Below are 11,718 nucleotides of genomic sequence, written 5' to 3' on the forward strand. Positions count from 1 at the left end.
TTTCATTCATTCATTCATTCATTCATTCATTCATTCATTCATTTCATAACCAATTGTCTAATACGGTTGCTGCTAATAAGGTTGTTCAAACATGGATTTACGTTTAATATCATATTCAAAAAGTACAAGTTGTACTGAATTTTATTTTTTATTCCTATTTATGCATCGTACTCAAAAAATTGGATGAGGCCGAAGTTAGCATCTGATTTGCTTAGCTTCCACTTTGAAAGTCATAGGTTATGGGGGGAAAAAAAATCACATTTGCATGATTTCTACATGAAATCTAGAGAAAAAAAAGTTCATAGAGCTTTCATAGAACAAATAGAACTTCAATGTTCTTCGTCTTGATGCGGACAGTATTTTTATTTAGACGTTTTTGATCAAACGGAGAAACCCTCACATCTGACCTCAACCTCTTTAAATTTCCCAGCTCAAACATGGACGATAACTACATTTACAACTCAGATTGAGTAGAAAGCGTGAGTTCCCGGTGTTTCTGTCCATGTTTGGATGTTAGAACTCGTGTCTAACGGGTTGAAATTGACATGCTGTTCTTTCTAGTCGCGGCACGTCTCACCTGACGTCTCTTATCTTCGCCTCGTTCCCGGGAGTCGTGCCTGAGCTCATAAAAAACCTCCAATTTAATATATTAAACCGCTTTCATTTTGAAAATTTCACCCTTTTAAATAAAGCATCAACATCTGAAGCAGTCCTGCCAATTTCAATTCCATTAGTCTGTTTGGCTGATATATTTTTAATTTGTCTGATGGGCTTTTGCCCGAGAATCATGAATTATTTTTCTGGATTTTCTTTCTTTTTTTCCCATGGTCCTCCTGTAGGCGTGTTTTTAGGTCATGAGTGAGAGCAGATTAGTGCTTCAGAATTGGCTGAGTCATGTGAGGATGCGGTAAGTGCCGTGCCGGGCGTCAGAGCTTTCAACAGGGAGGCGGTGACGCCATCTGCCCAGGGAGTCGCCGTCCGACCGCGGGTCACGTGATCGTGAGCAACAGCGTCGTGGTCGGTTACAGCCTCCACCGCATGAGGGGTGGTGCTTCGCCTCCACCGAAGAACCCAAACTAAGATGTAACCAGATTCTGTTGCTTCAGGTCCCACTGATCCCGTCAGGAAGAACACGGTCCTCTCAGTTTGAGCTTTAATCCACAGCAGACTTTAGTCCTCCATTAAAAAGGAAAATAATCAAATTAATCCTCAGTGATGTGAAGCTTAAAAACTGTCTAGATGGAGAAAAAATGCAATATTTAAATTATTTTTGACTAGTTAAGGCTCAGAGAATCCATCCAGGCTTTAATATCTAAAACATCTCACAAATCATTTTTCTGTTGGAGCTCTTTTCCAATATATAAGACTTGGAGTCATAGAATTCCATCCAGACACAAACCACAATTACTAATTCCTCCTTTGAGATCAATTTTCAAACGGGCTGGGACATATGTAAATTACAAAGAACACCATCCATACATCATTAACAAATCGGTCAAAGTTCAACTGGTTTAAATTTTAACATGCAGTAAAGCCTAAAGACTGACTTTAAAAGTTGGGTAGTGATAAATGAAAGCAAAAGTTTTGTGGAAGTCCAAAATGTGCATATACGTGTCTTTACATTGACTTTGATTGGAAGTGGTCGGTTCAATACCTAAATACCCATTTACAATGAAAATAATATTTTTTTGTATTTTTAACATGTTCTTGTAGCTTTTTTTCATAGATGACTAATATAAAAGAACTGACCATTAAAACTTTGTTTCAAATCATGACTTGAAGAAAACTGGATACTTGAAAATCCTCAGACTGACTGAAAGTCTCCTTGCCTACACTCTGGCCTGCTCACGCTTAAGTGTGCGAGACATGATGAGTACACAACACTTGTACTGTAGTGAACTGCGATTCTGGGACTTTTATGCCTCATTTCCACAGTGATTCCATTACAGCACAAACCTGTTAAGAAGGATCAACTGGTTCCATTTTTGGTCCCCCATTGGTCGTAGGTCCACAGAAAATGGAATATATCCTTTAGGGCGGAGCTTCTGTCATTACACAATGTAACCCATTGATCGGTGGGAAAATTTTTCATTGCTAAAAACACTGTACTTGATAGCTGAAAACGCTAAAGCTGATAGACAGCTAAAATATTACCAAAGTGCCTAATTAGCCTAAAAAACAAAAAAAAAATCTAAATTAGCCCCGAAAAACGAAGAAAAGACTAAATTTGCCAAAAATGTTAACATGTAGCTGAAATATTAGCCAAATGCCAAATTAGCCTAAAAATCTGGAAACATGTCTAATTTAGCCGAAACATCTAGCATAAAGCTAAAATATTAGCCTAACTACTAATTAGCCTAAAAACAGAAAAAAGCCTAAATTAGCCAAAACAGCTAGCACGTAGCTGAAATATTAGCTAAATGCCAAGTTAGCCTAAAAAACTGGAAAAATATTAGTTTTAGTCACAACATTTTGGGGAGCCTGGCCAAATGTGGAGAGCCGGGTTCAGCCCGTGGGCCGTAGTTTGGGGAGCTGGTCTAGATGTTGTGTGAACAGATGTGCTTGTCAACCATAGAGAGAAAACCAGAATAGTTGATCCTGTTCCTCACTGAGGTTACCTCCCACAGCCGGAGAGACTGGGAAACCTCCTAATGACCTGATACCTTCAATGGTACCAGTTTTTGGAGCGTCCGGACAAAGAAATCTTTTCCTCCTGACCGCTCATGTCTCGTTAAGAATGAACCACCTTAGGTCCTCAAACTACACCATCACGTCAACTTCCATCCTTTCCATCTGATGGAGACAGCAGGTGAATGCAAAAACAATCTTTTAACAGACATTTTTGACTTTCATTCGGCGTGTCTGACCCTCAGCGGATGATCTGATGGTCCATCTTTACCAAGCCTCATCAAAATCCTCCAATGGACACATAATTCGATGTGACTGTCCTTCTGGGCTCGGAGAACCTATGTCTGCCCCCAAAAGGCAGCCTGCTTGCAAACATGGAGTCCTCTGAACTACTCCAGCTTCCATGAGAATATTTGGAGTCGGGGCATTGTGTCAGAGCACGTTATCCCAAACCCAGAGCCGTTCATGGAGTCTGCTGCTGACTGCCTCTTTTGGTTTTTCTCTAACCTATTGAGACTCTTCAGGCCAAATTCTGACAGAAGCAGCAGGACAATCAGGAAGACGGCGGATGAGAAACGACAGGCTGGAAGCAAGAGACAAGAATCTATGAGTCACATGAAATCATGTTTCAGAAATTTACTTTACACTGAAACACAGTCTTTCATGAAGAAGCCTTTTTAATGGGATTAATGTCCTTTTTTACGTCTTCCTGCTGGTGCTCATAGAAGGTCGGCGTCAGACACTTGTGGTTTGAATCCATCAGTGCTCTCGAGCAGAAGTGTTTCGGCGTCTGAGCAGCGACGCTCGAGTGTCTCTGAGATGCTGCTCGACTCCAACTGGCCCTCTCTATCCTTAAATACCATGTCCTGTTTTGGATTATGTAAGACTGCCCGTTTCTTTGTGCTCATCGAGTCAGAAAACACCAGTCTGGTTTCCTGGAATGACTGTGATGGGGAGGAAAGCGACAGAAGTGCTGGGAAGAGAGGAAGTCCACCAGACGAAGGTTACCTGCTCTGCAGAGACAAACAAACAAAGACTATTTTATTTATGATGTCATGCAGCAACATCTGTATCTCTGAGTGTTGCTTCACTGTTTCACACCTAAAATCGACCACTTCCAACGGAAAGTTTATCTAAACGTGTGTTTTCAGGTTTTACCGTTGAAAACTCCTGCATCCATGTGTAGCTACGCAACAGTTGAGGAATATGTAGGAATACGTGGACATTGAACGTGGGCCAATGATTAAACCAGTTAAACTTTGACCAATCAGGGACTCTAATTAGGTAGGACAGATGGATGGTGTCCTTCTTATTAATTCACTAAAACTGTTTGAAAACTGATCATAAAGGAGAAATTAATAATTGTGGTTTGTGGCCGACGTTAAGGGTGTTTTTCGGACTTCACAGCTTTGTTTTGCTTAAAGTGAATCAAAGTTTGTTAACCCAATAATCCGGAACAACGAACACACCCAAGTGGATCCTGGTCCTGGACCGGGATCGCTCTCAGACCCATCTTTTGAGGTGTTCTCGGTTAGTTTCCAGTTGGACTGAGCTCCAGTGTGTGAATAGTGTGAATAGACTCCATGCTTGGAGTGGAACAACTGGACCAAAACGGCTACAATTAAGTAAGGATTACTTAATTAACATTTATTTAATTTATATTAAATGTATAAATTGATGTCTGAGGTTCACATAGATGATAAACTATGTAGGTTTTTACATCCTGTTGACCTGAAGATGTCTTGTTTGCTCAACTCTACCTCCAGAATGAACAGACTTTATATGTAAAGCAAAACTTTGGTGAAAAGTTTGAAAAAGTTCTCCATCACGAGGGTAAGTGCTGAGAAGCACTTTTCTTCACGTGAATGTGCTCTAAACCACAGAAGATAACTTTTAAATGTAAGAAATAACTTTTGTTGTAGCGTGACTTTTTTGCTGTTGTTATGTATATTCAAGCACTGAAGCTCATCTATTGATGACATCATCAAACGAATTATGAGACACTATTTTTCCATAACTCTCTGTTTGAAGAGATGAATGAAGGGGAAGGGAGAAGGGAAGAGTTTGGATCGAGCCTTTGTCTTGTGGTTCTGTTTACAAGCTTTGGTTCAAAACAGAAGTGTCTGAAACCAGACCAAACCCAAGGTTCAGGACTTGAGGACCAAATTAAGTGGACTTCCAGTCTGAATACACAGCAAGTCCTTCATATATCGTAACAGAGACGTAAAGGAAAAAGCCTCGATTTTACGTCAAACTTCTTCCAATAATCAAAAACGTCTCCAGAAAGTCTCAATTTTGTTGTATTTGTCAGCAAAAATCCACAACAAACTGAAGAGAATTACTTACGTTGAGATTATCTGTAATCCCAGTCGTGGTAATCTAAAGAGGCATGAGGAAGATAAGAAGGTTTCTAAGTTCAGTTCAGGAGAATCCTTTAATGCTGCTACTTTATAGAAAATGAACCACAACTGTTTTATTTTTCTGAAATCTCGTTTATTTTCACCTCCTGCCAACATGTTTTAAACTAATTTACTTTCAGATTCAAAGAGTTTAAAGACAAAACAATTAGATTAACCAGGAAAAAAAATAGTTTGAATATGGGCTTTCCAACGTTAAAGTTATGCTGTGATACTCGGGGACAAAGTTCAATCATTTCCAGAGTAAAAAAACATTTATAAGTGATGATTGAAATCCAGAGAAGAGCAGGAAACACCCATGAAATGAAGCGCCGGCGCTCCTCTGGGTTTCATCTCCTGAACACCAGCAGGGAGGATGTGGGTGTAGTCATTAATGAACGCCTGCAGCTGGGTAGACTGTGCATCCGATTCTCTTAAGTCGTCTTAGAACAAAAGGCACTCCGGGCTACTGGAACATGTTTATGCACATCACGCACCGCTGAGCACAAAACTGTATCTGTTAAACGGAGAGCTAATATCCCTTCATCCTGCCTGTGTAATCTGTCCACACAAACAACTTTCCACGCCCTCCTTCTGTCTGCTTCGCTCTGGAGAGAACAAAGAGGGTCTGCGTGTTAGCCCGGAACAGAGCCGGAGTCATGGAACGCCACCTCAGACCTTAAGATTGGAAGAAGCTCGGAGGCGCTCAGGTCTTTGAGTCTGAGCTGCTTAAAAAAATGCAGAAAAAGAATGAAAGTTTGATTTGAATCCTCCAGACGTAAACGTGGAAGAAGCTTCTGAAAGAATCACTCAGGTTCCTCACCTGTCAGTAGAAGTTAAGTTAGCATCAACAAGCTGAGGTGTTCACTAAGGAATTTCATTAAATAAAACTTAAATTTGGTTATAAGCTTCAAACTTACTCAAAAAAATCATCATGTGGTCCAGTGACTCCAGATTAAAAAAGATAATTTTCAATAAGTTACTTTATTTAAAACCCGTTACTGCCACAGTTTGAACTAGCGTAACTCTTTGACCGTTTAAGCAAGTAAATCCAACAGATTCTGAAAACCGGGAAAAGTAACTTCACGGTACCAGACGTAGTACCAGACGTAGTACCAGATGTAGTACCAGATGTAGTACCAGACGTAGTACCAGATGTAGAATCAGACTCAGAACCAGACACGGTACCAGATGCAGTAACAGATGTGGTACCAGACGTAGTACCAGACGTAGTACCAGATGTAGTACCAGATGTAATACCAGACGTAGTACCAGATGTAGTACCAGATGTAATACCAGACGCGATACCACATATAGAATCAGACTCAGAACCAGACACAGTACCAGATGCAGTAACAGATGTGGTACCAGTTGTGGTACCATACATAGTACCAGACGTAGTACCAGATACTGTACCAGATGTAGTACCAGATGCAGAACCAGACGTAGTACCTGACATAAAACCAGACGTGGTACCAGATGCAGGTCCAGACATGGCATCAGATGCGGTACCAGACATATAACCAGACACGGTACTAGACATAGTACCAGACTCGGCACTAGACCCAGTACGAGACGTGGTACCAGACATGATACCAGATACAGTACCAGACACAGTACCAGACGTGATGTGGTACCTGATCCAGTAACAGACATGGTACAAGACACCGTACCAGATGTGGTACAAGACGCAGTACAAGACGCAGTACCAGACGCAGTACCAGGCGTAAACCTGGCCCGGACGCAAACCGGTACTGGGTTGGGGTACTGATACTGGGTTAGAGTTAGGGTACAGGTGCGCTCTGTGTTCTGGTACTGGACCAGTTCTGGTTTCTGGCTCAGAGGTTGTGATTTAATGGGAAGAGGCAGCACCTCAAAACACCCAAAGCTTCAGTTTTGGACTTGGACCGGTCCTTGAGCAAACATCAATATGTGAGTTGGGGTTGAGAATCTGTTGGCTGGACGGACCTCAAGCTCCCTGAAACGGTTTTGTCTAAAAACTGGATCATCATAATGAAAAAACTACTGGGAAACCCATAAAAATAGATCTAAAGACGGTCGGAGTGAGACTTTAATGTGCTTCTTGTGGTGTAGTCGAGTCGTTTTACTCTGCTCTGACTGGAGACGGACTTGGTTATATAATAAGTCATCTAGTAGTAACCTGGAGAACTGATTCAGAACAGATCCAGCTGAGAGCAGAGCTGCTGTCTCCTCCACACAATATACAGTTTTCTTCTCTGTCATTTGTTGTGTTTTTTATTACATTTTCTAGGATACTTTTTCAAATGTATTCCAAACTGCGTCAGTTTTTCAGAACAACACATTTTTCTCAGTTCTAACTAAACCGACCGACGGTCCGTTCCTTTGAATAAAGTTAATGAGGCAGCAGAAAGAGAGCTCACAAGTGAGCATCGCGTGTCACTTCACAGGCGGGGGACGTGTGAACGCCGCCCGTCCACGCTCGCCTCGTTAGCCATAAATAAAGCCAAGGTGAGAGCGAGCGGCGTGTGTGCGAGCAGATGACGGCCTCCGCTTCTGCTCGCCGTCGCCGAGCATCTTGTTCCAGCCGAACTGTCACGTTGGTGATCCGTCACGGGCAGGCTTTCAGCAGAAAAGTTTTTACTAACACATCGATAAATTCTATTCCCTCAGGACAGTATTTCTAAATACTTGTAGATTTATAGATAAAACAAACTTTTGAAGCTGGAAGAAATCTTCGTAGATATTGTGTTTGTCTTATATCTTTGAGAGTGCTAAACATTTGTTTAGTTAATTGTATATTTTTCAGATAGTAAAACTTAAAAACCATGAAAGTCAACACCAGTAATAAAGTTGTAAGATGTGATTATCTGATTGGTGCAGTCATGGCATTCATTTTGTGTGATTAATTAAACATTACCTGTAATACCAATTTTTTTCTTGAAACACTCTTGGCTCCTCCCACTTTCACCAGTCTTTACAAATGTTGGTACGTACTTTATTTTTACTACCAAAAACCCCGTTGGTGCCATTCATTCACACATTTTATGAACATTTTGGTAAGAAAAAAACGTAATGCAATTTAAAAGGCAGAGGTCGTCAGCTTTTGGACTTCTAACTTGTCAACAGATCGATCTAAACTCACCAAAATTGAGGCTATAATGCCTCTACAGGTGATGAACAGGCTCAACAAGCTTGATCCCAATTGGCCCACAGGTGGCGCTGTAGAAGGTGCCCCTTCCTTTAAGACTTAAATCTCTAAAACTACTACAGCTGGAGGGACAGAAATTGCTGTATGCGTACCTTCAGTGTCTTATATCACACAAAAACTCTAGCAGTCTAGCGCCACCTAATGGTGACTTAAGAGGATTGTAATTGTATCTATGGAGATTGTATCTCCTGAATGGTAAGTTTTAGAGATAAAATGTTGCTTCACTTAAAAAAGGTCTACCCACTTAACATCAGATTAGTATATTTGTTAAAACATCCTTCGTGCGTCTCATACAGCTCTCCAGTCGCAGCAGCTAATGAGAGATAAATAAATCGCTTTCAGCAGTTTCTTTAAAGAACTTGTTCTCAGACTCTCATCAAACGAGCTCCTGGTTCAGCTGCAGTCCTGAAGGTCGTTCAAACACAAACGTTCGTGCAGAACAGTGAGGACCGGCAGAGAGCCGCGGGAGTCCGGTGTGATTTGGATCAAACCGCTGCTTCTGTTTATCACGAGAAACCAGGATTTACAGAGAATGACTGTGACCTGCTTTCCAGTCAGGATTCATCCTGGTGAAGAGAAATAAAACAAACAAACAAAACATCTGAGACTTCAGTCTTTTTCTGCTGAATTCTTTCAGGATCCGTTAAGATTTTAACATCAAATTCAGATTTTATTTCAGTTTCACAAGAAAATTATTTTAATTTAAAGTAGAAGAAATGCAGAGAACCTTCAGCTGATTGATGACACAATCACTGACAATACACAATCATTAACACACTGAGACACACACATAAACGCAAAAACACACACTGAGAAACCAGTGTTTATATGAGGGTATTAACACTGGTACTATAAAAGTTACACTCAAAGACACACACTGAGGCACACACACACCTATACATAAACACACACAACCACAGACACACACAAATACACACATACTAACTCACACTTTTATGAACAGACGCCAACACAGATAAAAACACACAAGCATATAAACACACAAACACTGGTAAACTTAGACATACAAACACACCTGTATAAACACACAACAACAACACACACACACACTTTTAACACACATAAATGCAGACACACACACACATGTAAACAGATGCAGACACAAACAAAAACATGCATATAAACACACACAGTCAGACACACACAAACTTTGACTCTTAAAAACATACAAACACACCTGTATAAACACACAACAACAGACACAGATGCAGCAACAAATGCAAATAAAAAACGCACAAAGACACATATAAATGCACAGAGACACAAATATATAAACACACAAGACACACAAACATCAACAATATTTTGATGGATTTTATATCAAAGTATTTTTTTTTCTTTCTATTCTTAATTATTTTATCTCTGTTCTTCTTTGTCTTTTGATTCAAAAATGAAGCTTTGAAGACTAAATAGTTTCACAGAAACATCATTTTATATTTTCTTTAGTCACAAAACTAACAAAACAGAAAATCAGACGTTGGAGTTTCTCTGAGGACCAGCCTCTCCTCACTGATGAAATAAGATAAGAGAGAAGAATTGAACCAAACGGAAATTATTAACAAGATTAGAAAGAAGCTCTAAACTCATTCTGAAAAATGGAGATAAATTATCTTCATTCTTCTCGCTGTGTAATGTCTGATTTTAAAGTTGACTGGAGAGGAAACTTCTGCAGATGGAGGAAAAGACCAGTGGAAAACACTTTTAGAACAGGAGTGACATCTGGAATTATGGGTAAAGAGTCAGACAGAGGAGAAGGTGAAGAATAACTCAACCTTTTTCCCAGAACAACAGAGTTTAGCAGCATGGGTCAGAGTCATTCAGTCTAACGGGTGGAGATGATGTCAACTTCTAGATCTGAAACAGGAAGTTGGTCCCACCTAAGAGGAACCTGATATTTGGAGGCTCCGCCCCCTATTCTCCATTCAGGAATTCCTGGAAGATGCAGTAATCCCACAGATTATGTTTCATTTGGTGAAATCTTCTGTTCTGTGAGGTTTTCCGTGAACCACAGGATTTATTCCGCTGTCATGTCCGTATTATTGGCATGTCTCGGCTCAAACCGGCGTGATCTGACCTCTGCCCTTCTCTCCAGCCGACCTGCTGGTCAACACGCTGTGCCTGCCCTTCACGCTGGTCTACACGCTGCAGGGCGAGTGGAAGTTCGGCAGCACCCTCTGCTTCCTGCTGCCCTACGCCCAGGGGCTCGCCGTGCACGTCTCCACGGTGACGCTCAACGTCATCGCCCTGGACCGACACAGGTGGGTGGAGCTTCCCGTCAGCACTGTTTTACTTAGAAATGTAGCGACCAATCATGCCCCTCCCACATGGTTTACCAGCAGTGTGAATGAAGGAGGTTTATGGAGCTTTTGACAGAAGACCGCCATCTTTGTGAGGAAAACCACGTAGGAACATTAAAGTTTTTGATAAATATTTGGCGACATTGAAAGACAAAAATCAGTATTTAGGTGAAAGGTCATGTCATTGGAAATCCTTTGTTTAAATGTCTGACTTAAAATAATAAAAATACTTGTGTGTGGGCAGTAAAACAGTGGAACGTGTGAAACGTTTATTACAAATTCATCACTTTTACGGAGTTCTCTTGTTTCAATACCAATTGCACTAAACCACTTTTGTCTAACTTCAAGTCCACTGGAAAGTTGTACAAGTCACTAGATTTTTGATAAAACACCAACGAGACATGCTAAAGCTAACACGCTAACGACCGTCAAAGAATCAGAGATGGGCGGGGCTTTTATCCTGGAGCTGCAGAGCATGATGATGTGAAATGAAATGACGTGTTACTTACACTAGTTAACCTATCCCAAAATTCAACTGTAATACCGTGTTAGACCTGTAGGGGGCAGCACACAGACTGTTCGTGACTAATTCAGGAATTTATTTTAAATGATCAAAAATGTAGCAACAGACAGCACTCTTAAAGCCAATTTATACGGGTCTACAGCCAGTTTAGTTTTAGATTTAGTGTTTGGTTAACCTTTAAAACCAAACCAAACACAGAAGATTAAAAACTTTTGATAAAATTATTAAAAAGCTGAATCAGATAATCAAATGTTTTCATTTATTTATTATAGCTTTTTTATAGTTCAGTAGGAGTTGTCAATAAAAATTAAAACCAAAAAGGTTTTGTTACACTTTGATTTAATTTGGTTAATGTGTATTAATATTTTAAACTTTTTATTAATAAATTATTAGATTATTTCCCTGTCTTTTTCTATGTTTCTGTGCTTATGTATTACATCAGTTTGTATTCACTATCTCAATTTCTTTTTCTTTAATTTAAGGTGCTTATAATGAATGGTAACTTTACTTTTATCAACAAAAACATTTTTTAGCTTCATGAACACAAACAAATGTTTTTGATTCTTCAAAAAAATAAAATCTGACTGATAAAATTGATCTTTTTTTTTTGTCTAATTACTAATTAAATTAAAAAAGTTTTTCTTTTAGTTTTTAACATTTGAT

General features: G+C 40.0%; 1 protein-coding gene and 1 long non-coding RNA gene across 3 annotated transcripts in view; one reads left to right on the forward strand and one right to left on the reverse strand.

Moving 5' to 3' along the window:
• Positions 1–11,718, forward strand: part of npy2rl (neuropeptide Y receptor Y2, like) — a 61,307-nt gene that overhangs the window by 34,712 nt on the left and 14,877 nt on the right. For both annotated transcript variants that reach the window (XM_024287967.2, XM_036216654.1), the window contains exon 4: positions 10,328–10,493. In XM_024287967.2, the coding sequence (XP_024143735.1) occupies positions 10,328–10,493 (166 nt within the window). The remainder of the gene's footprint in view (positions 1–10,327; positions 10,494–11,718) is intronic.
• Positions 3,185–11,718, reverse strand: part of LOC112155925 — a 45,277-nt gene continuing 36,743 nt past the window's right edge. Inside the window, exon 3 of the long non-coding RNA XR_002920881.2 lies at positions 3,185–3,641. This is a non-coding gene — a long non-coding RNA (uncharacterized LOC112155925). The remainder of the gene's footprint in view (positions 3,642–11,718) is intronic.

This window comes from Oryzias melastigma, linkage group LG18 (assembly GCF_002922805.2).
Source record: "Oryzias melastigma strain HK-1 linkage group LG18, ASM292280v2, whole genome shotgun sequence".
NCBI lineage: Eukaryota > Metazoa > Chordata > Actinopteri > Beloniformes > Adrianichthyidae > Oryzias > Oryzias melastigma.